This window comes from Micromys minutus (genome assembly GCF_963924665.1).
Source record: "Micromys minutus genome assembly, chromosome: 22".
In the NCBI taxonomy this organism is placed as follows: domain Eukaryota; kingdom Metazoa; phylum Chordata; class Mammalia; order Rodentia; family Muridae; genus Micromys; species Micromys minutus.
This window is the reverse complement of record NC_137957.1, coordinates 4,287,964-4,313,576: the sequence shown is the minus strand read 5'-3', so window position 1 is coordinate 4,313,576 and position 25,613 is coordinate 4,287,964. Positions and strand designations below refer to the sequence as shown.

At 37.0% G+C, this 25,613-nt stretch overlaps 1 protein-coding gene across 1 annotated transcript in view; it reads left to right on the top strand.

Moving 5' to 3' along the window:
- The window catches only part of LOC308435275 (vomeronasal type-2 receptor 116-like), a gene marked incomplete at both ends in the record, with an annotated part of 30,509 nt that extends 5,363 nt beyond the window's left edge, over positions 1 to 25,146 (top strand). Inside the window, 4 exons of the mRNA XM_080935947.1 lie at positions 6,696 to 6,984; positions 20,400 to 20,498; positions 22,152 to 22,275; positions 24,245 to 25,146. Coding sequence (XP_080792073.1) covers positions 6,696 to 6,984; positions 20,400 to 20,498; positions 22,152 to 22,275; positions 24,245 to 25,146 — 1,414 coding nt within the window. The remainder of the gene's footprint in view (positions 1 to 6,695; positions 6,985 to 20,399; positions 20,499 to 22,151; positions 22,276 to 24,244) is intronic.
- Positions 25,147 to 25,613: the final 467 nt, after the last annotated feature.

Below are 25,613 nucleotides of genomic sequence, written 5' to 3'. Positions count from 1 at the left end.
TTATGAGTTTTCTTCCTATTACTGCTTTAATTGTATCCCATAGGTTTGGGTATGTTGTGCTTTCATTTTCATTAAATTCTAGAAAATTCTTAATTTCTTTCTTTCTTTCTTTCTTTTTTTTCTTTCTTTCTTCTTTAGCCATACTATCGTTTAATAGAGCATTGTTCATTTTCCATGCATATATGGGCTTTTTGTTGTCTTTGTTGTTATTAAAGACTAGCCTTAGTCCATGGAGATCTGATAGAATGCATTGAAAGTATTTAAATCTTCTCATCTATTGAGGCTTGCTTTGTGACTGACTATATGGTCAATTTTGAAAACTGTGCCGTGAGGTGCTGAAAAGGTGTATTCTTTTGTTGTAGGATGAAATGTTCTGTTGATGTCTGTTTATTCCAATTGGTTCATTAACTCGGCTAGTTTCACTGCATTTCTGTTCAGTTTCTGCTTCCATGATCTGTCCATTGATGAGAGTGGGGTGGGGAAGTCTCCCACTATTATTGCGTGGTATGCAATGTATTTTTTGAGCTTTAGTAGGGCTTCATTTATGAATATTGGTGCTCTTGTATTTGGAGCTTATATGTTTATGATTGAGAATTTATCCTGATAAAATTTTCCTTTAATGAGTAAAAAGTGTCCTTCCTTATTTTTTGATAACCTTTGGTTGAAAGTCTACTTTATTTGATATTAGAGTGGCTACATTTATTTTTTTCCCTAAGAATGACTTAGGCTTTCAGTTTTGGCCTTTGTTTTTCTTGTGCTTCATATGGCCTGTGAGTTGTTTCTGGGGTGTTAAGAGCTTTCTGGGCTTAGTATCCAATTATCAGTGACTGCAATTTAATAACTGGGTTGCCTCACTAAGGATGATTTTTCTCTAGATGGATCAATTTTCTTTGAAATTTCATGTGTTTACTTAGAGTCAGTATGATGTCTGTCCAGGATCTAGCTTTCATATTCTCTGTTGAGAAGTCGGGTGTAATTCTGAGTGGTCTGCCTTTATATGTTACATGACCTTTTTTTCTTACTCCTTTTAGTATTCTTTGTTTTGAACACTTGGTATTTTGGCTATTATGTAAGAACTTCTTTTCTGGGCCACTCTATTTGAAGTTCTGTAGGCTTCTTTTATGCTCATGGTCATGTCATTTTAAGGGTAAGGAAGTTTTCTTCTACAATTTTGTTGAACATATTTACTGTGACCCTTAGTTGATATTCTTTGCTGTCTTCTATTTCTATTATCCTTAGGTTTGGTCTTTTCATTGTGTCCTGGATTTCCTGGTCATTTTGTGTTAGGAGCTTTTTGTTTTATGCCTGTTATCTACGTTTTCTATGTTGTCTTCGGCCCTTGAGATTTTCTCTTCTATCTCTTATAGTCTCTTGGTAATGCTTACATCTGTGACTCTTGATTTCTTTTTTATGTTTTTATCTTCAGGGTGGTCTCTTTTTTGTTTTCTTTATTGTTTCTATTTCTATTTTCAATTTGGTCATGTTTTCCTGTAGTTCTTTGAGTGATTTTTTTTGTTTCCTCCTTAAGAGCTTCTATTTGTTTATGTGTGTTCTCCTGTGCTTGTTTAAAGGATTTATTCATGCTCTTCTCCTAGGTCTCCATCTGTGTCATGAAATATCATTTCAAGTCTGAGTTTTGTTTTTCTGGAATGTTTGGCAATCCACGACTTGCTGTGGTGGGAGAGCTGGGTTCTGATGTTGCCAGGTTATCTTGGTTTCCATTGCTTTTGTTTCCTTCTATCTTACTATCTTGTTATCTGTTATTACATGTGGTCTTGTTGTCACTGACTGGGGTCTGTCTCTCCCATGGATCTGAGGGCCCTTGGGCTCAGGAAGAAAGTTGTTTTTGAGTGTTTGGCTTTTTGAGGGTGAGCACTAAGTTCTGGTGACAATGGCTCAGTTGTCTTTGTGGTCTTAGGTGTGGGAGTTCTTGTGAGGCTGTTATGGGAGGTCAGTCCTTTGCCCATTGCTCCTGAGTATTAGTGGCATGGACCAGGCTCTTTCTCTAGGCCAAAAAGGACCCTTTTTCAGAGAGCACAGCACTCTCTGATCACTGAGAACTACAGGTGTGCTCTCCCTGGGTTTATGTGTCAGGGTCACTTCTGGTCCAGCTGTAAACGTGACTGTGCAGGCGATCTTCCAGTACCACCTCTCCCAGGAAGACCAGGATTCTCTCTGACACCGGCCCAGGCACCACCACCAAATATTCTCTGTGCTCTGGCTACTCACCTGGCTGTGCCCCAGGTTATCTGCTGGTCCAGGTGGGAAAGTGCCTTGGCGTCTGGTGTGCAAGCACAACCTTTTTGGGCAGATCCTGATACCCTCTCTCTGTGGGCCAGAAAGGAATCTTTGCCACAAGCACAGCCTCCAAGCACTCTTTGTGCTCTGGGTAATCACTGGGAAGCTATACCAGGCCTGTGCCCCAGGTTATCTGCTGGTCCAGGTGGATGAGCACCTGGGCATCTGGTTCACAGGCACAGCCTTTCCGGGCAGATCTCAATACTCTTTTACTGTGGGTCGGACAGGAATCTTTGCCTCAAGCACTGCCAAGCACTCTCTGAGCCCTGGGTGCTCACGGTGCAGCCTCACCAGCCTGTGCCCCAGGTTATCTGCTGGTCCAGGTGGGAAAGCGCCTTGGCATCTGGCGTGCAAGCACAGCCTTTTTGGGCAGATCCTGATACCATCTCACTGAAGGCCGGAAAGGAATCTTTGCCACAAGCACTGCCGCCACGCACTCTCTGTGCTCTGGGTACCCTTGCAGTAGCAACTCTTACAACATAGCAATGGCTTTATCTTGATTGGCTATAATTTCAATGCTGCTTTGATTTACAGTTTCTTTTATTTATTAATTATTTTATTTATTTGCTTTCAGGACAGTGACCCAACCCTCTCTTAGTTTCTCATCCTATTCCCCCTCTTCTTCACTTCTGAGAGAGTGCTCCTCCTTTCCTCAACCCTTCCCTTTTGTATCGATCTTCCACAGGGACTCAATTATCTCCAGGATTAGGAGCATCCTCTCCCACTGAGGCCAGGTTAGGCAGGCAGTCCTCTGCTTTATATATGCGAGGGGCCTCAGACAAGCCCATGTATGTTCTTTGGTTAGTGTCTCAGACTCTGGGAGTGACCAGGGTTCAAGGTTAATTTAGAATGGTGGTTTCTTATGGGGTCACCATCCCTTTAGCTCTTTCAACTCTTCCCCTACTTTCTCCATAGGGGTCCATTATTTCAGCTTAGTGTTTCAGTGTAAACATCTGTATCTGTCTCAGTCAGCTGCTGGTAGGGCCTTTCAGAGGACAGCCATGTTAGGGTGCTGTCTGTAAGCACATCCTAACATCAGTAATTGTATAAGGTTTTGGTGCTCCCTGCTAACATGAGATGAATCCCCAGTTTTGCCAGTTATTGGACATGCTTTTCTTCAGTCTTCTTCAGTTTTGTCTCAGCATTTTTTTTTATAAAGAAACAATTCAAGTTAAAACCTTTGATGATAGTTTGGTCACTCTAATTGAGACTCTGTCTATCTACTGAAGGTGCTCCCTTCATGTTCCTTCTCTCACTGTTGGCCATCTTGGCTAAGTTTAGCCCTACTGAGTTCTGAAGATCTCTCACACCACAGGCCTCTGGTATTATATGGAGGGTCATTAATCCCACCAGAGAAGCTGCATATTTCCATTTATTCTCCTGGCCCTCTGGGCTTTTTTATTGTTCTCTACCTTGCCTCATAACTAATTTTTCCCCCTTTCCCATTCCTCCTCCCCTCTCTTATCCAGGTCTCTTCATCCCTCTGCCTCATATTTGGTTCTCTCTTCTAAGTGGAAATGAAGCATTCTCTCTTGTGTCTTCCTTCTTGTTAAACTTGTTAGTTTCTGTGGGTTATACCACGATTATCCTTAATATTTTTAGTTAAGATCCATTTATCAGTGAGCACATATAATACATGTCTTTTTGATCTGGAGTATCTCAACTCAGGATGATATTTTCTAGTTTTGTCCATCTGCCAACAAAACTCATAGTGTCTTAATTGTTGATAGCTAAATAGTACTTCATTGTGTAAATGTACCCCATTTTCTGATTCCATTTTTTCTTTTAGGGACATCAGGGTTGTCTCCAGGTTCTGACATTTATAAATAAGGCTGTTACAAACATAGGAAAGCATATGTCTTTGTTATATGTTGGAGAATCTTTTGGGAATAAGCCAAGTAGTGGTATAGCTGTGTCTTCAAGCAGAACTATTTCCAATTTTTGAGGAACCAGTGGATTGATTTCCAGTGTGGTTGTACAAGCTTGAAACTCCACCAGCAATGGAGGATTTTCTTCACATCCTCACTAGCATTTGCCATCACCTGAGTTTTTGTTCTTAGCCATTCTGGTTGATGTGAAATGGAATCTCTCATGTTTTTTTTTTTAATTTGCATTTCCCTGATAACTTAGGATGTTGAACATTTTTTTAGGTGCTTCTCAGCAATTCAAGATTCTTCAGTTGTGAATTCTTTGTTCAGCTCTGTACCCCATTTTTAATAGGGTACTTTGTTCTCTGGAGTCTAACTCCTTGAGTTCTTTTTGTATTTTTGATATTATCTGTTTATTGGATGTTGGGTTAGAGAAGATTTCTTCTCAACCTATAGGTTGTCATTTTACCCCACTGACTGTGTCCTTTCCTTTACAGTAGCTTTCCTATTTCATGAGGTCCCATTTGTTGATTGTTGATTTTGAAGCCTTAGCCATTGGTGTTCTACTCAGAAAATTCCCCCCCCCCCCGCTCCAATATGTTTGAGGTTCTTTCCCATTTTCTCTTTTATTAGATTCAGTATATCTGGTTTTATATTGAGGTTTTTGATCCACTTGGACTTGAGCTTTGTTCAAGGAGCAATTATTTTCCATGGCAAGTCTTCTACATTCAGACTGCCAGTTGAACCAGCACCATTTGTTGAAAATGCTGTCCTTTTCCCACTTCATGGATTTGGTTTCTTTGTTCAAGATCAAGTGACCATAGATGTGTGGGTTTATTTCTGTGTCTTTAATTATATTCTATTGATCTACAGGTCTTCCTCTGTACTATACAAATCAGCAGCCTTTCTCCACACAAAGGATAAATGGGGTGAAGAAGACATTAGGTAGACCATACCTTTTGCAATACTCACAAATAATGTAATATATCTTGGTGTAACCCAGCAAGTGAAGATTTGTATGACAAAAACTTCTAGTCTCTGAAAAAATAAAAGACCTCAGGAGATGGAAAGATCTTCCATGCTCATGGATCAGCAGGATTAATGTAGTAAAAATGACCATCTTACCAAAACCAATATACAGATTCAATGTAATACCCATAAATATTCCAAATCAACTCTTCATAGAGATAGAAGAGCAATTCTTAACTTTGTCTGGCACAACAACAAAAAAAAAAAAAAAAACCCAGGATAGTGATAACAATTCTAGATAATAAGAAAACTTCTGGGGAAGCCACCATCCTCGGCCTCAGGCTCTACTAGAGAGCAGTAGTGATAATGTCTACTTATAAGTGAGTACATATCATGCGTGTCTTTTTGGCTTAGGGTTACCACATTTAGAGTGATATTTTCTGGGTCTAGCCATTTTCCTCCAAATTTCATTATGCCATTGTTTTTAATAGATGAGTAGTATTTCATTGTGTAAATGAACCTCATTTTTTCCTTTCTTCAGTTGAGGGACACTTGGTTTGCTTCCAGTTTCTGCCTGCCTTTTTTTTTTAAACTTCACATATAGCAGTGTAAAGGGTATCATGAGTCTTCTAAAAATTAAATTTAAGATGGTGCATTCAGCCTGTGAATATACTTACTGCCAATAGAGTGAAATTGTCACAAACATGAAGTTCACAAAATACTTACCTTTATGAAATAACATATGGCACAAAAAGCTTTATTTCACCAAGAAGAAAAGTCATTCTCATACTCTTGTCTTGATCACAAACTGTAGATAGAATATTTTACTTAAGCTCAAGGAATAAGTGAATGGAATATAAATTAAGGAATTTAACAGAAATGAAACAAATAAAGAGAAAGTTCTTTGAAATGATCTTTAAAAATTAACCCTTTTGATTAACCATTAAGATTAAGTGAATAAAAAGAGAAGAATCAGTCAGTAATAGGAAAGATAGGTAGAGTAAGAGAGCAAGTTAGACCTGTTAAAATAAATACCAACGAAATATAGAAACAACACAAACAGCAGAAAATTTGCTCTGTGATGGATTACAGATTCTGAAAAAAATAAAACATCTCTTGGTTTATATGACTTACAAGTGTTGAACTAAAATGAGATAATTTAAATGAGATAATTTAAATACTTATAACTAGCACTGAGATAGAAGCAGTAATAAAAATACTCTTGGTTTTGATACTTCTACGGTGAAGACATTAGATGTTTCACTGTATTTCAAGAGCCTGCTTCTAATTCATGAATGGAATAAGGTCATTTCACAAGATTCTAATGTGAATCAGGGTAGAAAAGCTTATAGAGTTTCATAACGACAAAAATTACGAGTGGTTCCCATAATGCACTATTAGTTGCTAAAATCATACTGTACATTAATTTTTCCTTAAAAGATATTGTATTAACATGGGAAATTAGGGGATAAATATCCCTATCAAATATTCTTTGTGTTTGATTTGAAGATTATTATGTTTGGAACCATATCAATAATAATTACTGTATCTTGTTTTCAGTTTGCCAGTGAAAGCATACCAATATGTTCTGGTAATGCTTTTTGCCATAGAAGAGATCAACAAGAACTCTAATCTTTTACCCAACAGGACCTTGGGATTTACCTTTCTTGGTGACCAGTGTGATATTACATCAACAAACCTCAATAACCTAAACATGTTCTCAAAGTCTGGTGATATGATTCTTAATTATATCTGTGAATATAGTTACTGTGATGTGGCACTTACAGGACCAACATGGACAGTTTCTGCCAGAGTGGGAGCACTCCTGCAGCTCTTCAAATTTTCACAGGTAATGTTAAGTGTTATGGGTAGAGTTTAAAACATATATTCTCTCTTTCTTCCTTCTTTCTTTGCTTTTTGATATTTTATTTGCTTGTTTATATTCCAAATGCTGCTCCTCCTTTGGCTCCCTCCCCCACTGAGTCCCTTCTCCTCCTTTCTCCTTTTCCTATGATAGGCTGGGAACCCCCTGGATATTTCTCCATGCTGGCATGTCAAGTTTCTGTCAGTGCTTCCTCTTCCACTGAGGCCAGATAGAAGATCCATGAAGACTGAACTGCCTTTCAGTTACATATATGCTTGGGTCCTCATTCCAGCCAGTATATGTTCTTTGGTTGGTGGCTCAGATTCTGAGAGCTGCCAGGGGTCCAGATTTGTTGACTTTCTTGGTCTTCATGTGAAGTTTCAACTTGTACTGGGCCTTCAATGCATTCATCAACACTTCTATATGTATCCACTATCTCTGTCTAATATTTAGTTGTGGGTAAATGCTTTGGTTTCCATCCACTGCTAGGTACAGTCACTCAGAGGATAGTTATGCTAGGCTTTTGTCTGCAAGTATAACAGAGTATTATTAATAGTGTCTGAGATTAATGTTTGCCCATGGGATGAGTTTTAAGTTGGGCTGGTTTTTGATTGGTCTTTCCTTCTGCCTCTCTTCCATCCTCCTGTTTGTTTTAGACAGGAAAAATTTTAGTTTGAAAGTATAGTGGGTGGGTTAGTGTCCATAACCTGCCATTGGTGGTCTTGCTGGCTAAACTGTTGGTCTCTACAGGTTTCATGCCTGTACTGTTTGTTAGTCATCTAAGCTAAGGTGAGCCATAATAACTTCTGGTCACCTCTTTTATCCCTTTGTTGTTTTTTTCTAGTACACTGAGTGAATTCTTGGAAAGATATTGTTTAAATTTGGCTTTGTTATGAGCTGTCTAGGTTTCTCCAGCTATGGTGATTGAGAGTTTTGTTGGGTATCATAGCCAAGCCTGGGAATTGTGTTCTCTTACAGTCTGCATGAAATCTGTCCGGGATCTTCTGGATTTTAGAGTCTCTGTTGAGAAATCTGGTATAATTTTGACAGGTCTGCTTTTATATGTTCCTTAGTACTTTTCTCTCACAGCATTTTATATTATTTCTTTTTTCTTTTATTTAGTATTTTGATTTTTATGTGTCATGAGGATCTTATTTCTTCTACAATCTACTTAGTGTTCTGTAGACTTTTTGAATGTGTGTGGCTATCTCTTTCTGTAGGTTAGGGAAGCTTTCTATTATGATTTTGTCAAAGATGTTTTTTGGCACTTTGCACTAGAAATTTTCACCCTCTTCTGTTCTTGTTATTTTTAGATTTGGTCTATTCTTTATTTCCCAAATTTTCTGAATGTTTTGGGTTAGAAAAATTTACAATTGGCATTTTCTTTGAGAAGTGTATAAATTTCTTTTATGGTATCTTCTATTTCTGAGATTCTCCCTTCTCCTGTATTCTGTTGTTAATGCTTAAGTTTGTAGTTCTTGCTCTCTTTCTTAGGTTTTATGTCTTCAGGGCTTTCTCCATTTGTGTTTTCTTTATTGTGTCTATTTCCAATTTTAGGTCTTTGAATGTGTTATCAATGTTCTTCCCTGTTTGCATTTTCCTGTATTTCTTTGAGGGACTTATTTGCTTGCTCTTTAATGGTTTTTGTATGTTTAATTGTGTTTTTAAAGGGGATTATTTCTATCCTCTTTAAAGGCTTCTATCATCTTCATGAGATTTTTTTTTAAAGGTTATTATCCTGCTCTTCAGATGTGCTGTGACATCTAAGGCTTGCTGCAGTAGGAGAGCTTGGTTCTGATGGTGTCATATTGTTTTGGCTTCTGTTGATTATGTTCTTGACTTTACTTTCATCTTCTAGTTTTTTCTATATTTTTATTTTCCTTTTTTTTAGAACCAAAATTACGTCTTTTTATTCGTTCTTTGTTTTCCCCATATTTTCTTTTTAATACCCATTTAGTAGTATTTTCAAGACCAATGTATTGATTTATTTATTTATATTTCAAATGTTGCCCTCTTTCTGGTCCCCAATCCAAGAGTTCTCCACACCCCCCCCTCCACTCCTTTGACTCTGAAAGGGTGTTCCCTCACCCAACCTGTCACTTCCCACCCCTCTCTTCCTGGGGCATCACGTCTCTACAGGATTAGGTGCATTCTCTCTCACTGAGGCCAGACAAGGTAGACCTCGGCAACATCTGTGCCTGGAGCTTTGGAACGTTCCATGAATGTTCTTCACCAACTTAATTTCAGTACTATTTTCATGTCATCACATTTTACATTTTCATGTTTTAATTTTTAATACCCCCTTACACATTTATCCAATTTGTTTACCCAGTTTTTCAGCATTGCATAATATTTTTCATTTCTTTCCTTTATGCACTATACTTCTTTATTCTTGGTTTCCCTTTTCAATAGTTTTATGGTACTTTCAGTAGTATTTTGATGAAATCTTAATTTTTAAAAGGAACAAAACTAGCATGATGGTTTTATTTTTAATTTTCCTTCATAACTATTTAACTATGATCCTAACTTACTCATTATTGGATAAAAATCTCTTTGTGTAAATTTCCTTTTCTTTTTCTTTGTATTCATTGCATTAATTAACTCATTTTGTATATATATGCACACACAAATGACACAGGATCCATGTTAAAATTTAGTGGAAAACTTGCAGATATTGGTTCTCTCCTACCATGTAGTCGCTAGGAACTAAACTCAGGTTTCAAAGTGCCTTTATCTTCAAGCGCTGAATTTGAAGTTTCATAATATCTGACTCTTTATACATAGTCTTCATAATATTTTGTTAAATTTCCTCATTTTTCTATCATTTTGAACACTTTTTCCTTTCTTTTTCTTTTTTGTTTTTTATTTTAACCACTTTATTTTAAAAATCAAAGACAAATGTACAAATTTTAAGTATTTTTACATAAAAGTATACAAATACATTTTTGAGAGTGCTTTTTGGTTTTAAAAGTTTGATAGTGTGCATTAAGATCTTACTTGTTATAATGAGCATAAAGTACATGTAAAACAGGATGTAACCTGGAATTAGTCAAAGTTTTCTTGGTGTGTAAGGATTAAGCTTAATGGTTTTTTTCATTTCTTTTCTTTTTTCTTGAATTTAATATAGTCTGTGAGTTGTTTTTGGGGTGTTCAGAGCTTTCTGGAATTAGTATCCAGTTATCAGTGACTGCATATTATGTCTGTTCTTTTTGATTGGGTTATCTCACTCTGGATGATATTCTCTAGATGCATCCATTTTCTTAAGAATTTCGCAAAGTCATTGTTTCTGGTAGTTGAGTAGTACTCCATTGTGTAAATGTACCACAATTTTTGTATCCATTCATCTACTGAAGGACATTTGGGTTCTTTCCAGCTTCTGGCTAATATAAATAGAGCTATTATGAACATTGTGGTGCATGTGTGTTTGTTGTATATTGGAGCTTCTCTGGGGTATATGCCCAAAGTGGAATAACTGGGTCTTTAGGTAGTATTATGTCCAATTTTCGGAGGAATCGCCAGACTGATTTCAAGAGTGGTTGTACCAGTTTACAACTCCACCAACAGTGGAGAAGTGTTCCTCTTTCTCCACATCCTTGCCAGCATCTTCTGTCATCTGAATATTTTATTTTGGCTAATCTGACTGGTGTGAGGTGGAATCTCAGTGTTGTTTTGATTTGCATTTCCCTGATGGCTAATGATGTCCAGCACTTCCTTAGATGCTTCTCAGACATTCAATATTCCTCAATTGAGAACATTTTGTTTAGCTCTGTACCGCATTTTTAATAGGGTTGTTTGGTTCTCTGGTGTCTAGCTTCATGAGTTGTTTGTATACCTTAGATATTAGGCTTCTATCTGATGTGGGGTTGGTAAAGATCTTCTCTCACTCTGTTGGTTGCCATTTTGTTTTCTTGAGAGTGACCTTAGCCTTACAGAAACTTTGCATTCTCATTAAGTCTCATTTGTCAATTGTTGAACTTAGAACACAAGCCATTGGTGTTTTGTTCAGGAAATTTTCTCCCGTGCCTATGTGTTCTAAGGTTTTCCTACTTTCTCATCTAGCAGTTTCACTGTACCTGGTTTAATGTGGAGATCTTTGATCCACTTGCACTTGAGTTTTGTACAAGGAGATAAGAAAGGGTCTATTTTCATTCTTCATGGTGAGTGCCAGTTGGACCAACACCATTTGTTGAATAGACTGTCCTTTTTGCATTGAACATTTACAACTCCTTTGTCAAAAATCAGGTGACCATATATGTGAGGGCTCATTTCTGGATCTTCTATTCTATTCTATTCCATTGATCCACTGTACCAGTACATAGCAGTTTTTAGCACAATTGCCTTGTAATATAGCTTGAGCACAGGGATAGTGATTCCTGCAGATGTTATCTTGTTGATGAGGATGAATTTTGCTATTCTAGATCTTTAGTAATTCCAGATGAAATTGCACATTGCTCTTTCCAACTCTATGAAGAACTGGGTTGGTATTTTGATGAGGATTACATTGAATCCATAGATTGCTTTTGCTAGGATTGGCATTTTTACAATGTTGATCCTTCCATTTCATGAGCATGGGAGATCTTTCCATTTTCTGAGATTTTCCTTGATTTCCTTCTTTAGAGGTTTGAAGTTTTTGTCATACAGGTCCTTCACTTGCTTAGTTAGAGTCACACCAAGGTATTTCATAGTTTTTGTAACTATTGTGAAGGGTATCTTTCCCCTAATTTCTTTCTCCACATGTTTCTTTCTACTCATATCCCTTGAGTAGAGGAATGCTTCTGATTTGTATGAGTTAGTTTTATATCCAGTCACTTTGCTGAACTTGTTTATCAGCTGTAGGAATTCTCTGTTGGAGTTTTTGGGGTCACTTAAGTACACTATCATATCATCTGCAAACAGGGATGTTTTTACTTCTTCCTTTCAAATTTGTATCCGTTTGATTTCCTATTGCTGTTTAATTCCTCTGGCAAGGACGTCCAGTACTATGTTGAATAGGTAGGGGGAGAGTGTTGGCAGCCTTGTCGAGTCCCTGATTTTAGTGGGATTGTTTCAAGTTTCCCACCATTAAGTTTGATGATGGCTGTTGGTTTGCTGTACATTGCTTTCATTAAGTTTAGGTATGGGCCTTGGATTCATGTTCTTTTCAAGACTTTTAACATGAATGGGAGTTGAAAATGCATTCTCAGCATCTAGTGAGATGACCATGTGGTAATTTTTCTTTGAGTTTGTTCATATGGTGGATTCCATTGATGGATTTCCTTATATTAAACCATCCCTGCATCTAGGGGATGAAGCCTACTTGATCATGGTGAATGATCATTTTGATGTGTTCTTGGATTCGGTTTGCAAGGATTTTGTTGAGTATTTTTGCATCAATGTTCATAAGTGAGATTGGTCTGAAGTTCTCTTTCCTTGTAGGGTCTTTGTGTGGTTTAGCAACAATGGTTATTGTAGCCTCAAAAAATGAGTTAGGTTGTGTTCCATCGGATTCTATTTTGTGAAGTAATTTGGAGAGTATTGGTAATAGGTCGTCAATAAATGTCCGATAAAATTCTGCACTTAACCCATCTGGACCTGGGCTTTTTTTTTTTTTTTTTTTTACTTTGGAGGCTTTTGATGACTGCTTCTAATTCTTTAGGTTTTATGGGATTATTTAGATGGTTTACCTGGTCCTGGTTTAACTTTAGTATCTGGTATCTGTCTAGGAATTCATCCATTTCTTCAAGATTTTTCAGCTTTGTTGAGCATACGCTTTTACAGTAGGTTCTGATGATTTCTTGAATTTCTTAAGTTTCAGTTATTATGTCTCCACTTTCTTTTCTGATTTTGTAAATTTGGATACTTTCTCTTTTCCCTCTAGTTAGTCTGGCTAAGGGTTTATCAATCTTTTAATTTTCTCAAAGAACCAGCTCTTGGTTTTCTTGATTCGTTGAATGTTTTTTTTTTGTTTCTATTCAGTATTTTTCTGTCCTAAGTTTGATTATTTCTTGATGTCTACTCCTCTTGGGTGTCTGCTTCCTTTTGTTCTAGAGCTTTCAACTGTTCTGTCAAGTTGCTAATGTATACTCTCTCCAGTTTCTTTTTGGAAGCACTCAGAGCTATGAGTTTTCCTCTCAGTACTGCTTTTATTGCATCCCATAGGTTTGGGTATATCGTGTTTTCGTTTTTTTTTTTATATATAAAACAACTTTATTTTACAAAACAAAGATAAATGTACAGATTTTAAACATTTTTTGATTAAAATTATACATTTTTTGTCAGTACTTTTTTCAGATTTTAACATAATTTTTACATAAAACTATATGAATATATTTTTTAGTCAGTACTTGATTTTTTTCAAGGTTTGATTGTATGCCTTGAAAACTTAATAGTTACATTGAGCTAAAGTACATGTAAAACAAAATGTAACATTGAAATAAAGTTTTCTTGTTTTGTAAATATTTTTTTGTTTTCTTTTGCTTTCTTTATTTCTTGGACTTCATACAGTCTGTGAGTTGTTTCTGGGGGAGTGCAAGCCTCTGGGGTTAGCATTCCACTTTCAGTGACTGCATATTATGTCTGTTCTTTTGTGACTGGGTTATCTCACTCAGGATGATATTCTCTAGATGCTGCCATTTTATTAAGAATTTGGTTAAGTCATTGTTTCTGGTGGCTGAGTAGTATTCCATTGTGTATATGTACCACAATTTTTGTATCCATTCATCTTCTGAGGGACATCTGGGTTCCTTCCAGCTTCTGGCTATTATAAATAGAGCTGCTATGAACATTGTGGTGCATATATCTTTGTTGTGTGTTAAGTGTCTCTGGGGTATATGCCCAGAAGTGGAATAGCTGGGTCTTCAGGAAGTACTATATCCAATTTTCTGAGGTATTGCCAGACAGATTTCCAGAGTGGTTGTATTAGCTTGCAACCCCACAAACAGTGGAGAAGTGTGCCTCTTTCTCCACAGCCTCGCCAGCATCTGCTGTCATCTGAGTTTTGGATCTTGGCCAATCTGACTGGTGTGAGGTGGAATATCAGGGTTGTTTTGATTTGCATTTCCCTGATGGCTAAGGATGTCGAGCACTTTGTCAGATGTTTCTCGGCCATTCGGTATTCCTCAAATGAAAACGTTTTGTTTAGCTCTGTACCCCATTTTTTAATAGGGTTATTTGATTCTCTGATGTCTAGCTTTTTGAGTTCCTTGTACACCTTGGATATTAGGCCTCTATCTGATGTGGTGTTGGTAAAGATCTTTTCCTATTCTGTTGGTTTTCGTTTTGTTTACTTGACGATGTCCTTAGCCTTACAGAAACTTTGCAATCTCATTAAGTCCCATTTGTTAATCTTTGACCTTAGAGCTTGAGCCATTGGTGTTTTGTTCAGGAAATTTTCTCCTGTGCCTATGTGTTCTAAGGTTTTCCCTACTTTCTCATCTAGTAGTTTCATTGTATCTGGTTTAATGTGGAGATCTTTGATCCACTTACACTTGAGCTTTGTACAAGGAGATAAGAACGGGTCTATTTTCATTCTTTTGCATGCTGAGTGCCAGTTGGGCCAGCACCATTTGTTGAATAGGCTGTCCTTTTTCCATTGAATGTTTACTGCTCCTTTGTCAAAAATCAGGTGACCATATTCATGAGGGCTCATTTCTGGATTTTCTATTCTATTCCATTGATCCACATGCCTATTTCTGTACCAGTACCATGCAGTTTTCAGAACAATTGCCTTGTAATATAGCTTGAGGTCAGGGATAGTGATTCCCGCAGATGTTTTCTTGTTGTTGAGGATGAATTTCGCTATTAACATAAATGGTCTCAACTCTCCAATAAAGAGACATAGACTATCAGACTGGATACATAAACAAAATCCAGCCTTTTGCTGCATACAGGAAACTCATCTCAGAGACAGAGACAGACACTATCTCAGAGTAAAAGGGTGGGAAACAATCTTCCAAGCAAACAGCTTCAAGAAGCAAGCTGGAGTGGCTATTCTAATATTGAATAAAGTAAATTTCCAACCAAAAGTTATCAAAAAAGATAAGGAAGGACACTTTTTACTCATTACCGAGGAAATCTGTCAGGAGGAACTCTCTATCCTTAACATATATGCTCCAAATAAAAAATCATCCACATTCATAAAAGAAACCCTACTAAAGCTCAAAAAATACATTTCACCCCATACAATAATAGTGGAAGACTTTAATACCCCACTCTCACCAATGGACAGATCAGGGAAACAGAAACTGAACAAGGACACTGCAAAACTAGCAGAGACTTTGAACCAACTAGAATTAATAGATATATACAGAACATACTATCCTAAAGTAAAAGAATACACCTTCTTCTCACCACCCCATGGCACCTTCTCGAAAATTGACCACATAATTGGACACAGAATGAGCCTCCATCGATATAAGAAGATTGAAATACTCCCATGCATCCTCTCAGATCACAATGGTCTACGGCTGGTCTTTAACAACAACAAAGACAACAAAAGCCCACATAGACATGGAAACTAAACAACGCTCTGTTAAAGGATAGCATGGTCAAAGAAGAAATAAAGAAAGAAATTAAGGATTTTCTAGAATTCAACGAAAACGAAAACACAACATACCCAAACCTATGGGATGCAATGAAAGCAGTATTGAGAGGAAAACTCATAGCCCTAAGTGCTTGCAAAAAGAAACTGGAGAGAGCTCACATCAGCAACCTGACAGCACAGCTAAAAGCCCTAGAACAAAAGGAAGCAGATACACCCAAAAAGAGTAGACGGCAAGAAATAATCAAAATTAGGGCAGAAATAGACCAAATAGAAACAAAAAGAACCATTGAAAAAATCAACAAAACAAAGAGTTGGTTCTTTGAGAAAATCAACAAGATTGATAAACCCCTAGCCAGACTAACTAGAGGGCAAAGAGAGAGTATACAAATCAACAAAATCAGAAAGGAAAGTGGCGACATAACAACTGAAACTGAGGAAATTCAAGAAATCATCAGATCCTACTACAAAAACTTATACTCCACAAAATTGGAAAATCTGGAGGAAATGTACGAATTCATAGACAGATACAAGGTCCCAAAGTTAAACCAGGACCAAGTAAACCATCTAAATAAACCTATAACAACTAAAGAAATAGAAGAAGTCATCAAAAGCCTCCCAACCAATAAAAGCCCAGGTCCAGACGGGTTTAGTGCCGAATTTTATCAGACATTTATTGGAGATATAACACCAATACTCGCCAAACTAATCCAAAAGATAGAACCAGATGGAATATTACCCAACTCATTTTTTTGAGGCTACAATAACCCTCGTACCTAAACCACACAAAGACCCTACAAGGAAAGAGAACTTCAGACCAATCTCACTTATGAACATTGATGCAAAAATACTCAACAAAATCCTTGCAAACCGAATCCAAGAACATATCAAAACGATCATTCATCATGACCAAGTAGGCTTCATCCCTGGGATACAGGGATGGTTTAACATAAGGAAATCCATCAACGTAATCCACCATATAAACAAACTCAAAGACCAAAATCACATGGTCATCTCACTAGACGCTGAGAAAGCATTTGACAAAATCCAACACCCCTTCATGTTAAAAGTCCTGGAAAGAACAGGAATCCAAGGCCCATACTTAAACATAATAAAAGCAATATACAGCAAACCAACAGCCAACATCAAACTTAATGGCGAGAAACTTGAAGCAATCCCACTAAAATCAGGGACTCGACAAGGCTGCCCACTCTCCCCCTACCTATTCAACATAGTACCGGAAGTCCTGGCTGGAGCAATTAGACAGCAAAAGGAGATCAAGGGGATACAAATCGGAAAGGAAGAGGTAAAAACATCACTCTTTGCCGATGACATGATCGTGTTTTTGTTTTTGTTGAATTCTAGAAAATGCTTTATTTGTTTCTTTATTTCTTCTTTGACCCTGCCGTCGTTTAACAAAACATTGTTTAGTTTCCATGTGCATATGGGCTTTTTCTTGTCTTTGTTGTTATTGAAGGCCAGCCTTAGACCTTGGTGATCTGCAAGGATGTATGGGAATATTTCAATCATCTTATATCTATTGAGGCTTGTTTTGTGACCAATTATGTGGTCAGTTTTCAAGAAGGTGTAGTGAGGTGCTGAGAAGGTGTATTCTTTTGTTTTAGGATGATATGTTCTGTAGATATCTATTAATTCCAGTTGGTTCATAATCATTGTTAGCTTTCCTGTGTCCTTGTTCAGTTTCTGCTTCCATGATCTGTACATTGGTGAGATTGGGATATTGAGGTCTCGCCATTATTGTGTGGCTGCAATGTATCTTTTGAGCTTTAGTAGGGTTTCTTTTATGAATATGGGTGCTTTTGTATTTGGAGCATATATGTTGAGGAATGAGAGTTCCTCCTGACAAATTTTCCCTGTAATGTGTAAAAAGTGTCCTTTCTTATCTTTTTTGATATCTTTTTGTTGAAAATTTACTTTATTTGATATTTGAATGACTACTCCAGCTTGATTCTTGGGGCCATTTGCTTGGAAGTTTTTTTTTTTCCAATCTTTTACTCTGAGATAGTGTCTGTCTTTGTCTCTGAGATGAGTTTCCTGTATGCAGCAAACTGCTGGGTTTTGTTTATGTATCCAGTCTGATAGCCTATATCTTTTTATTGGGGAGTTGAGTCCATTTATGTTAATAGATATCAAGGAATAGTGTTTTACTGTTTCCGGCTATTATTGCTTTTATAGGTTGAATTGAGCCTGCGTGTCTTTCTTCTTTTAGTTTTCTTGCTTAGGAGTTTTCTTGATTTTACTAGGATGTAGTTACCCTCATTGTATTGGGTTTTCCACCTATAATTCGTTGTAGTGCTGGGTTTGTAGTCAGATATTGTGTAAATTTAGGTTTGTCTTGAAATATCTTCATCTCTCCATCTATGGTGATTCATAGTTTTGCTGGGTATAGCAGCTTGGGCTGGCACTTGTGCTTTCATAAGGAGTGCATGATGTCTGTCCGGGCTCTTCTAGCTTTCATAGTCTCTGTTGAGAAATCGGGTGTGATTCTGATTGGTCTGCCTTTATATGTTACATGACCTTTTCCTTTACTGCTTTTAGTATTCTTTCTTTGCTTTGGGCAGTTGGTGTTTTGACTATTATATGTCAGGAGGAATTTCTTTTCTGGTCCAACCTATTTGGAATTCTGTAGGCTTCTTTTATGCTCATGGTCATCTCATTCTTAAGGGTAGGGAAGTTTTCTTTTAGGATTTAGTTGAAGATATTTACTGTGCCTCTTAGTTGATATTCATCACCTCTTCTATTCCTATTATCCTTAGGTTTGGTCTTTTCATTGTGTCCTGGATCTCCTGGACATTTTGGGTAAGGAGCTTTTTGGTTTTTCCATCTTCTCTGACTGTTTTTTGTATGTGTTCAAAGTTGTCTTCGGCCCCCAAGATTCTCTCTTCCATCTCTTGGAGTCTGTTGGAAATGCTTGCATCTGTGACTCTTGATTTCTTTTTTAGGTTTTCTACCTCTGTGGTTGTCTCTTTTAGTGTTTTCTTTGTTGTATCCATTTCGGTTTTAAATTCCTTCTTCCATTCCTTCATCTCTTTGGTTTTGTTTTTCTCCAGTTCTTTGAGTTCTTTGAGTGCTTTTCTTGTTTCTTCTTTAAAAGCTTCTTATTCTTTATGCTTCTCCTCCCGTTCTTATTTAAGAATCTCTATCATCATCTTGAGGTATGATTTTGGGTCTGAGTCTTCTTTTTCTGTAGTGTTTGTCATTCTCCTCTTTGCTGTGATGGGGGAGCTGAGTTCTGGTGTTGCCAGGTTGTCTTGGTTTCCCTGGGGTACGTTATTTCTCTCTCTTCTTGCCATCTGTTGTCTGTGTTTATATCTCGTCTTGTTGTCCGTGATTAGTTATCGCCTCTCTTTTGTACCTGGCCTGTGTCCCTGAATCTCCGAGTGTTCCTAGTGACAGATGTCCTGAGCGTCTATTTTGTATGCACGAGTTGATGGCTGATAACAGTCAGCCCAAAGCAGGGTTCCTGCTTCCCTGAACCTATCAGGGGGTTGGAGGTTGCGCACTTTCTGCATGCTCGCGAGGTATTTCTCTACTCCCTGGCTACTTGGAATGCCTTCTCACCAGGTCTGTGTCTCTGGGTCTCTGCTGTTCCTGGTGGCTGTTGGTGCCCGTTCTGCACCGAAAAGCCGCTGGCTTGAAACAGACAGCCCAATTTAGGTTTCCTGGTTCTCTGAACCAAGCAATGGGAGGGGCGCACTTTCCAAGTGCTTGGCAGAGATCTCTCTGCTCCCTGGCTACTCAGAATGCCTTCTAACCAGGCCTGTGTTTTTGGATCTCCACTGTTCCTGGTGGCGGTTGTCTCCTGTTCTGCACCCAAAGGCCGCTGGCTGGAAACACAGCCCGATGCAGGTTTCCTGGTTCCCTGAACCAAGCAGGGGAGGCGCACTTTCTGCGCGCTTTGCAGAGATCTCTCTGCTCCCTGGCTCTCGTTTTCTCTATTGTTGGTTGGTATGACTGTTCTGCATTGAAGCAGGCCTCCTTCTAGGCAGTTGGAGCTGTAATGTCTTGGGTTTGAGGCCTCCTGTCATCCAGGAAGAGATCTGGACTGGAAAATTGTGTGGTGATCTGTGAATGCTTTATGTGTCAGGTTAGAGCCAGACTCCTGGGAGGTGGGCAGAGCTATTGGTCGGGTATAGTGTGATGCTCCTTGTTAATTGCTGCTAAAGGTATGGACTGGAAGGAAGATGGAATACTGACTGGCTGCTAGACTTAGTTTTCTGTGTGTGAGGGTGGTCGGGTCTCATCTGTGTGTTTCATGTTTGTGCCTACCTTTTAGGAGGCAGCTATACCTGTGTGTTGGTGTGCTGTGTGCTACTTTGTGTCTTTCTGGTGCCAGTGTTGACCAGAGGCAGATGGAACTTAGTATATGCTGCCTGTGGTTATTTTACGAATCCTGAGATAGTGTCTGTGCTGATATGTATAACCATGATGGTTCACAAAGAAAATAAAACTCATCTCTGTACTAAAGCCATTTTGTCCTGGGCTTTTTTTAGGGTGGGGGGGCTGGGAGACTTTTAATGATTATTACTACTTATTTAGGGTTTATGGGACTGTTTAGAATGTTTATCTGATGCCTATTTAAGTTTGGTACCTAATATCAGTCTATCATTTAAAATGTAAGTAAATAGAAAAACAAAACTCATCTCATGTAACATTAATGCTTTAATTTTTGTAGAAAGAAAGGAATTTTGAAATAAAAATTTTTTAGACTATGGGGAGATGTCAGTAGTTTTCCAACTTAAGGAAGAAAAGCATTATTTCAATTTGGTGAACACACAGTCCTCCCTTCTATCTGCCAATCATGCTTCTTAATTTCAGATCTCAGGTTTCTCATGCTGCTTTGGTGTTTTGTCTTATTTAGGTTACGTACGGACCATTTCATGATCGTCTGAGTGACCGTGATCTGTTTCCTCACCTATATCAGATCGCCCCAAAGGACACAAGCCTAGTTCCTGCCATGGTATCCTTGATGATTCATTTCAGCTGGAAATGGGTGGGGCTGGTCCTCTTAGATGATGACCAGGGTGTTCAGTTTCTTTCAGATGTGAAAGAAGAAATGAAGATCCATGAACTCTGTTTAGCTTTTGTGAATATGATCCCAGTAAACATGCAGTTATACATAGAAAGGGCTGAGAATTATTATTATCAAATAATGACATCATCAGCAAATGTTGTCATCATTTATGGTAATGTGAACTCCACTCTAGAAGTGAGCTTCAGGCGATGGGAAACTTTAGGTATACGGAGGTTATGGGTCACATCCTCACAATGGGATGTCATCTCAAGGTCAAGAGATTTCACCATTGACTCTTTCTATGGGACTTTGTCCTTGTCACACCATTATCACGAGATTTCTACTTTTAAACATTTTATTCAGAAAATAAACTTTTCAGCTTACCCAGAAGATTTTTCTCTGGTGAGATTGGGATGGATTTACTTTAATTGTTCTTTATCTGTATCTGACTGTAAAACACTGAATCATTGCTCATCTAATACCACATTGGAATGGTTGCCGTGGCACAGTTTTGACATGGCCATGAATGATGAGCGTTACAACATATATAATGCTGTGTATGCTGTGGCACACGCCTTTCACAACATGGATCTCCAAGATATTCAAGTAATGGAAAGTTGGAAAGGGCTAATACCTAGGTGCATGCAGGTAAATATGGCTCTAGGTTGTGGCAATTTGACATATAAAATTAACATAGTGTACATCAATTAGGACTTAAATTGAATATCAACAATTTAGTTACAAACTGGGCATGGATGTATCAGCCTGTAATCCCAGTATTGGAAATGAAAAAAAAAAAAACAAAAACCTCCTGGCACATATATAATGAGCAATTGCTAATGAGCAAACCAAAAATCAGTAAGGTTTATATTTAGTGAGAGACCCAATAAACATAAATGAAACACACACACACACACACACACACACACACACACACACGGAGTCATTGTAACATGTTTGTTTGTTACCTAATGTTTAATGTTGAATTTAGAATGAGAGATTAAAAAGTAAAAACAAATTCCTCCACAGAACATTTGTTTCTTAATGTGTGAGTATATTTAATAATACCGTTATCCATTTTTTAGGTAAATGCCTTTCTGAAGAACATACGATTTATTAATCCTATAGGAGACCCAGTGAATATTAATCATGAAGCAAATTTAGATGCGATGTATGACATTCTCAGTATTTTGAATTTTCCACAAGGTCATGTACTAAAGGTTGAAATAGGACAGTTTTCTCCTTATTTTCCACATGATCAACAACTGTTCTTATCTGAGGATATGATAGAGTGGGCCACAGGAAGGAGACAGGTGGGTTGCATCAAGTTTTGTTTTTAATCAAACTCCCAAGTGGCACTTTTTGGCCCTTATTTATTTTCTTTTCCATTTTTAAGGATTATATATTTTCATGAATTAATTCCCATATCCATGCCATTATGTAGTAGAATCCATGTTTATTTATTGGTAACACTCTATTTTATTTAAAGTATTCTAAAAATAAATTTATTTCTATGTCAATATTTTGAACGATGTTAAATATGGAAGGAGAGAGAAATTTTTGTTATTAAGACAAATCTGATTTTTTTTTTTTTTACAGTTTCCCACTTCTGTGTGCAGTGTGCCTTGCTATCCCGGTTTCAAGAAATATCATCAAGAAGGAAAAGCAGACTGTTGTTTTGATTGTTCCCGATGTCCTGACAATGAGATTTCCAACACTACAGGTCATTGCATGTCTTGTGAGACAATTCTTCAGACTGATTTTTTTGTTCCGTATTCTTTATGTACATAAAAAACCCTGAAATGGAACTTTAAAGAAAAAAATCTCCTTTCATTTTAATCAATTTATATCATAAGTAGTATTGCCCCTAGATAAGACAGTCACACTATTTTTTCAGTCACATTTCTTGTCTATTATAAGCCCCATGAGAGTGTATTTTCTCAGATAAACAAGATTGAAAGCTAAATATTATGTCAAGTGTTACTTTTCTCCAAAATGTCACACATTTTGTTACTTGTTATTGTTTCTACTACATACATATCATACTGAAAATCATAGCCCTATTATTATACTAGTTTCCAGATAGGTTACTGGAAATGACTAAGTTCTCAAAGATTTTATGTGCATTTTAAGAATTATACATTCATTTGGAGTTCAACTATCCTGTCAATGGATATGGTGTCATTTGTGCACAAGTCACTGTTGAAGGTAACAAATGGAGATAAAATTCTTGATTAATCTATAAAACTGAAGTAAACATACACAAATTAGTTATCATATGACATAAATAGTTGTGGTTACATGCTTGTTAGGCAAGGGCAGTTTCTAGATTAATATAATTTATTATATATTAAGTGATTTAAGTATTTTTTATTAATTTCATTACAATAATTAACTATGATAAAATAATATTGTGTCCAGAAATATATTAAAAATGAATGTATTTTATAGTCAAAGAAGGTGATGTTGATGTAGAGATATCATATGGAAATAGATTATCAATATCATGAATCACTTTTCATGAAATTACTTGTGTATAATGTCAGAAGAAAAAGAGCTAAGATTAACATAGTATATGAAAGATGTTATAAAATTATTACAAACCACCCTATCCCAAAAATATACAGCTAATGTTAATTAATTACTTATGAGCTCACTGTTGACAAATATAGAATTATTGGATAGATTTTTTCTTATTTACATTTACTTTTAATATTGTATGTGACTAATAGAATTGGAATTCTGGCACTTATAAGTTGTTAAATTATAATATGCATAAACAAAAATGTAATGCATATGCTCATTATTTTAGTCAATATTATTGAGAAAAATGAGAGAAGACTAAGCAAAAAATATATTTATTAGTGGCAAGCATCAATATTGAAAATATATCATGCTTCAATTTTTTGTAACATGTACAAATTACAATAAAAGTAACAGCACATATCACAGTGGAATATATAACTCCTAGGTGGGAAAATTTATCCCATTTCTTTTATTATGTGTCATTTCAATTAGGTAGAATTTAGAAAATGATTTCTTTGATGCTGTTTTTCCAGGAAATTCTTTCTTTTACATGTGAATACAGATCAATGTTCATAGTTGTAGAATCGAAAGATATTATTTGTAAATGAATATATGTTAACAGAAACCCAAAGTGGTGGGATCAGGAAGTATGACTTTGTAAGGCAATAATTTCAGAAGATCTCAACCTTGAGCAAGAGATTCCTATTCCCCTGTAACCATAGGAAAACAGATCCAATAGTTTATTTACTCAGACAGATTACCTATCAGAAATCCAACTTTCTCTGAGAATCCAACTGTCACATTCTCATAAACACTATGTATAAAGTTTAAACAACTACAAATAACCAACTATAAGCTATGTTCTTATATAATATACCAAATTACTAAGACACAATATAATTTTGCTTACTCTCAAGGTAATAAAAATCTCATAAATATGCAAGGCAAATCAAAAGTTTTATTTATAACACAAATATCAAAGGTTTTCCTTTACTACATATATGAAAGATATTATAAAATATAAGATGCTGCTTTAGAGCTATACATATAAATGGTTAACTATAGAAACAAAGAAGGAAGACTGTGCTTCAAAATCTTTGGCAGAGGTATCCTATGAATAAGAGACAATACAGAACTATGCTGGTGATTGTTTGCTTTTCCAATAGACACAGAAGAGTGTGTAAAGTGTCCAGATGATTGGTATGCAAACAAGGAGCAAACCTACTGCCTGCCCAAAGCTATGGCGTTCCTGGCTTATGAAGATCCTTTGGGGATGGCTCTTGTCTGCCTCGCCCTGTGCTTCTCTGCACTTACTGTTCTTGTCCTTGGGATCTTTGTGAAGCACAGAGAGACTCCCATTGTGAAGGCTAATAACCGTTCTCTCAGCTACATTCTGCTAACGTCCCTGACATGTTGCTTTCTCTGCTCCTTGCTCTTCATTGGAAATCCCAATACTACGACATGTATCCTACAGCAGACTACATTCGGAATTCTGTTCACCGTGTCAGTGTCCACAGTCTTGGCCAAAACTCTTACTGTGGTTCTGGCCTTCAGGATCACTGTTCCAGGAAGAATGAGGGGATTGCTGATATCAAGGATTCCTAAATACATCATTCCCATCTGTACTCTTGTCCAAGTACTTCTCTACGGAATATGGCTGTGGATGTCCCCTCCCTTTGTTGACATTGATACACACTCTGAACATGGCTACATTACTGTCACGTGTGGCAAAGGCTCTGTCATAGCATTCTATTGTGTTCTTGGATACCTGGGATCTCTAGCCTTAGTGAGCTTCACAGTTGCTTTCTTGGCTAGGAATCTACCTGACACATTTAATGAAGCCAAATATCTGACATTCAGCATGCTGGTGTTCTGCAGTGTCTGGGTCACCTTTCTTCCTGTCTACCATAGTTCCAAGGGCAAAGTCATGGTAGCAGTTGAAGTGTTTTCTATTCTGGCCTCTAGTGTGGGCCTGCTAGGGTGTATCTTCATCCCAAAATGCTACATTATTTTGTTAAGGCCAGAGATGAACTCAATTAAAAAGTTCAGAGATAACACACACACTTGAATCATTTAATATATCTTAAAATTTAAATCATTCATAAAGTTATTGTATAGCTTGAAGAAAACTATGTTTCTTAAAACTGCATATTGTTTTATTCTACATTTCAAATGTTATCCTCTTTTCTAGTTGAAAAGTATGTTTTATAACAAATCTCAAACAATAGATTTAATATGTTATTCATTGATGTATGTACAAATTAATTATATTCTTTAATGTTATTAATTTAATTATTTTATTAATCATTTTACTCATTTATATCTCATATGATATCCTACTTTCTGGTGATCCCTCCACAAAAATTTCATCCCATTCCATCTCTCTCCATTCCTTTTTGCCGACTTCTATCTTTTTGATTTCCATTTGTTCTCCTATTGTTCTGGCAAGGACTTCCAATACTATAGGTAAGGGGAGAATGGGCAACCTTGTCTGTTCTCAGATTTTAGTGGGATTGCTTCAAGTTTCTCAGTGTT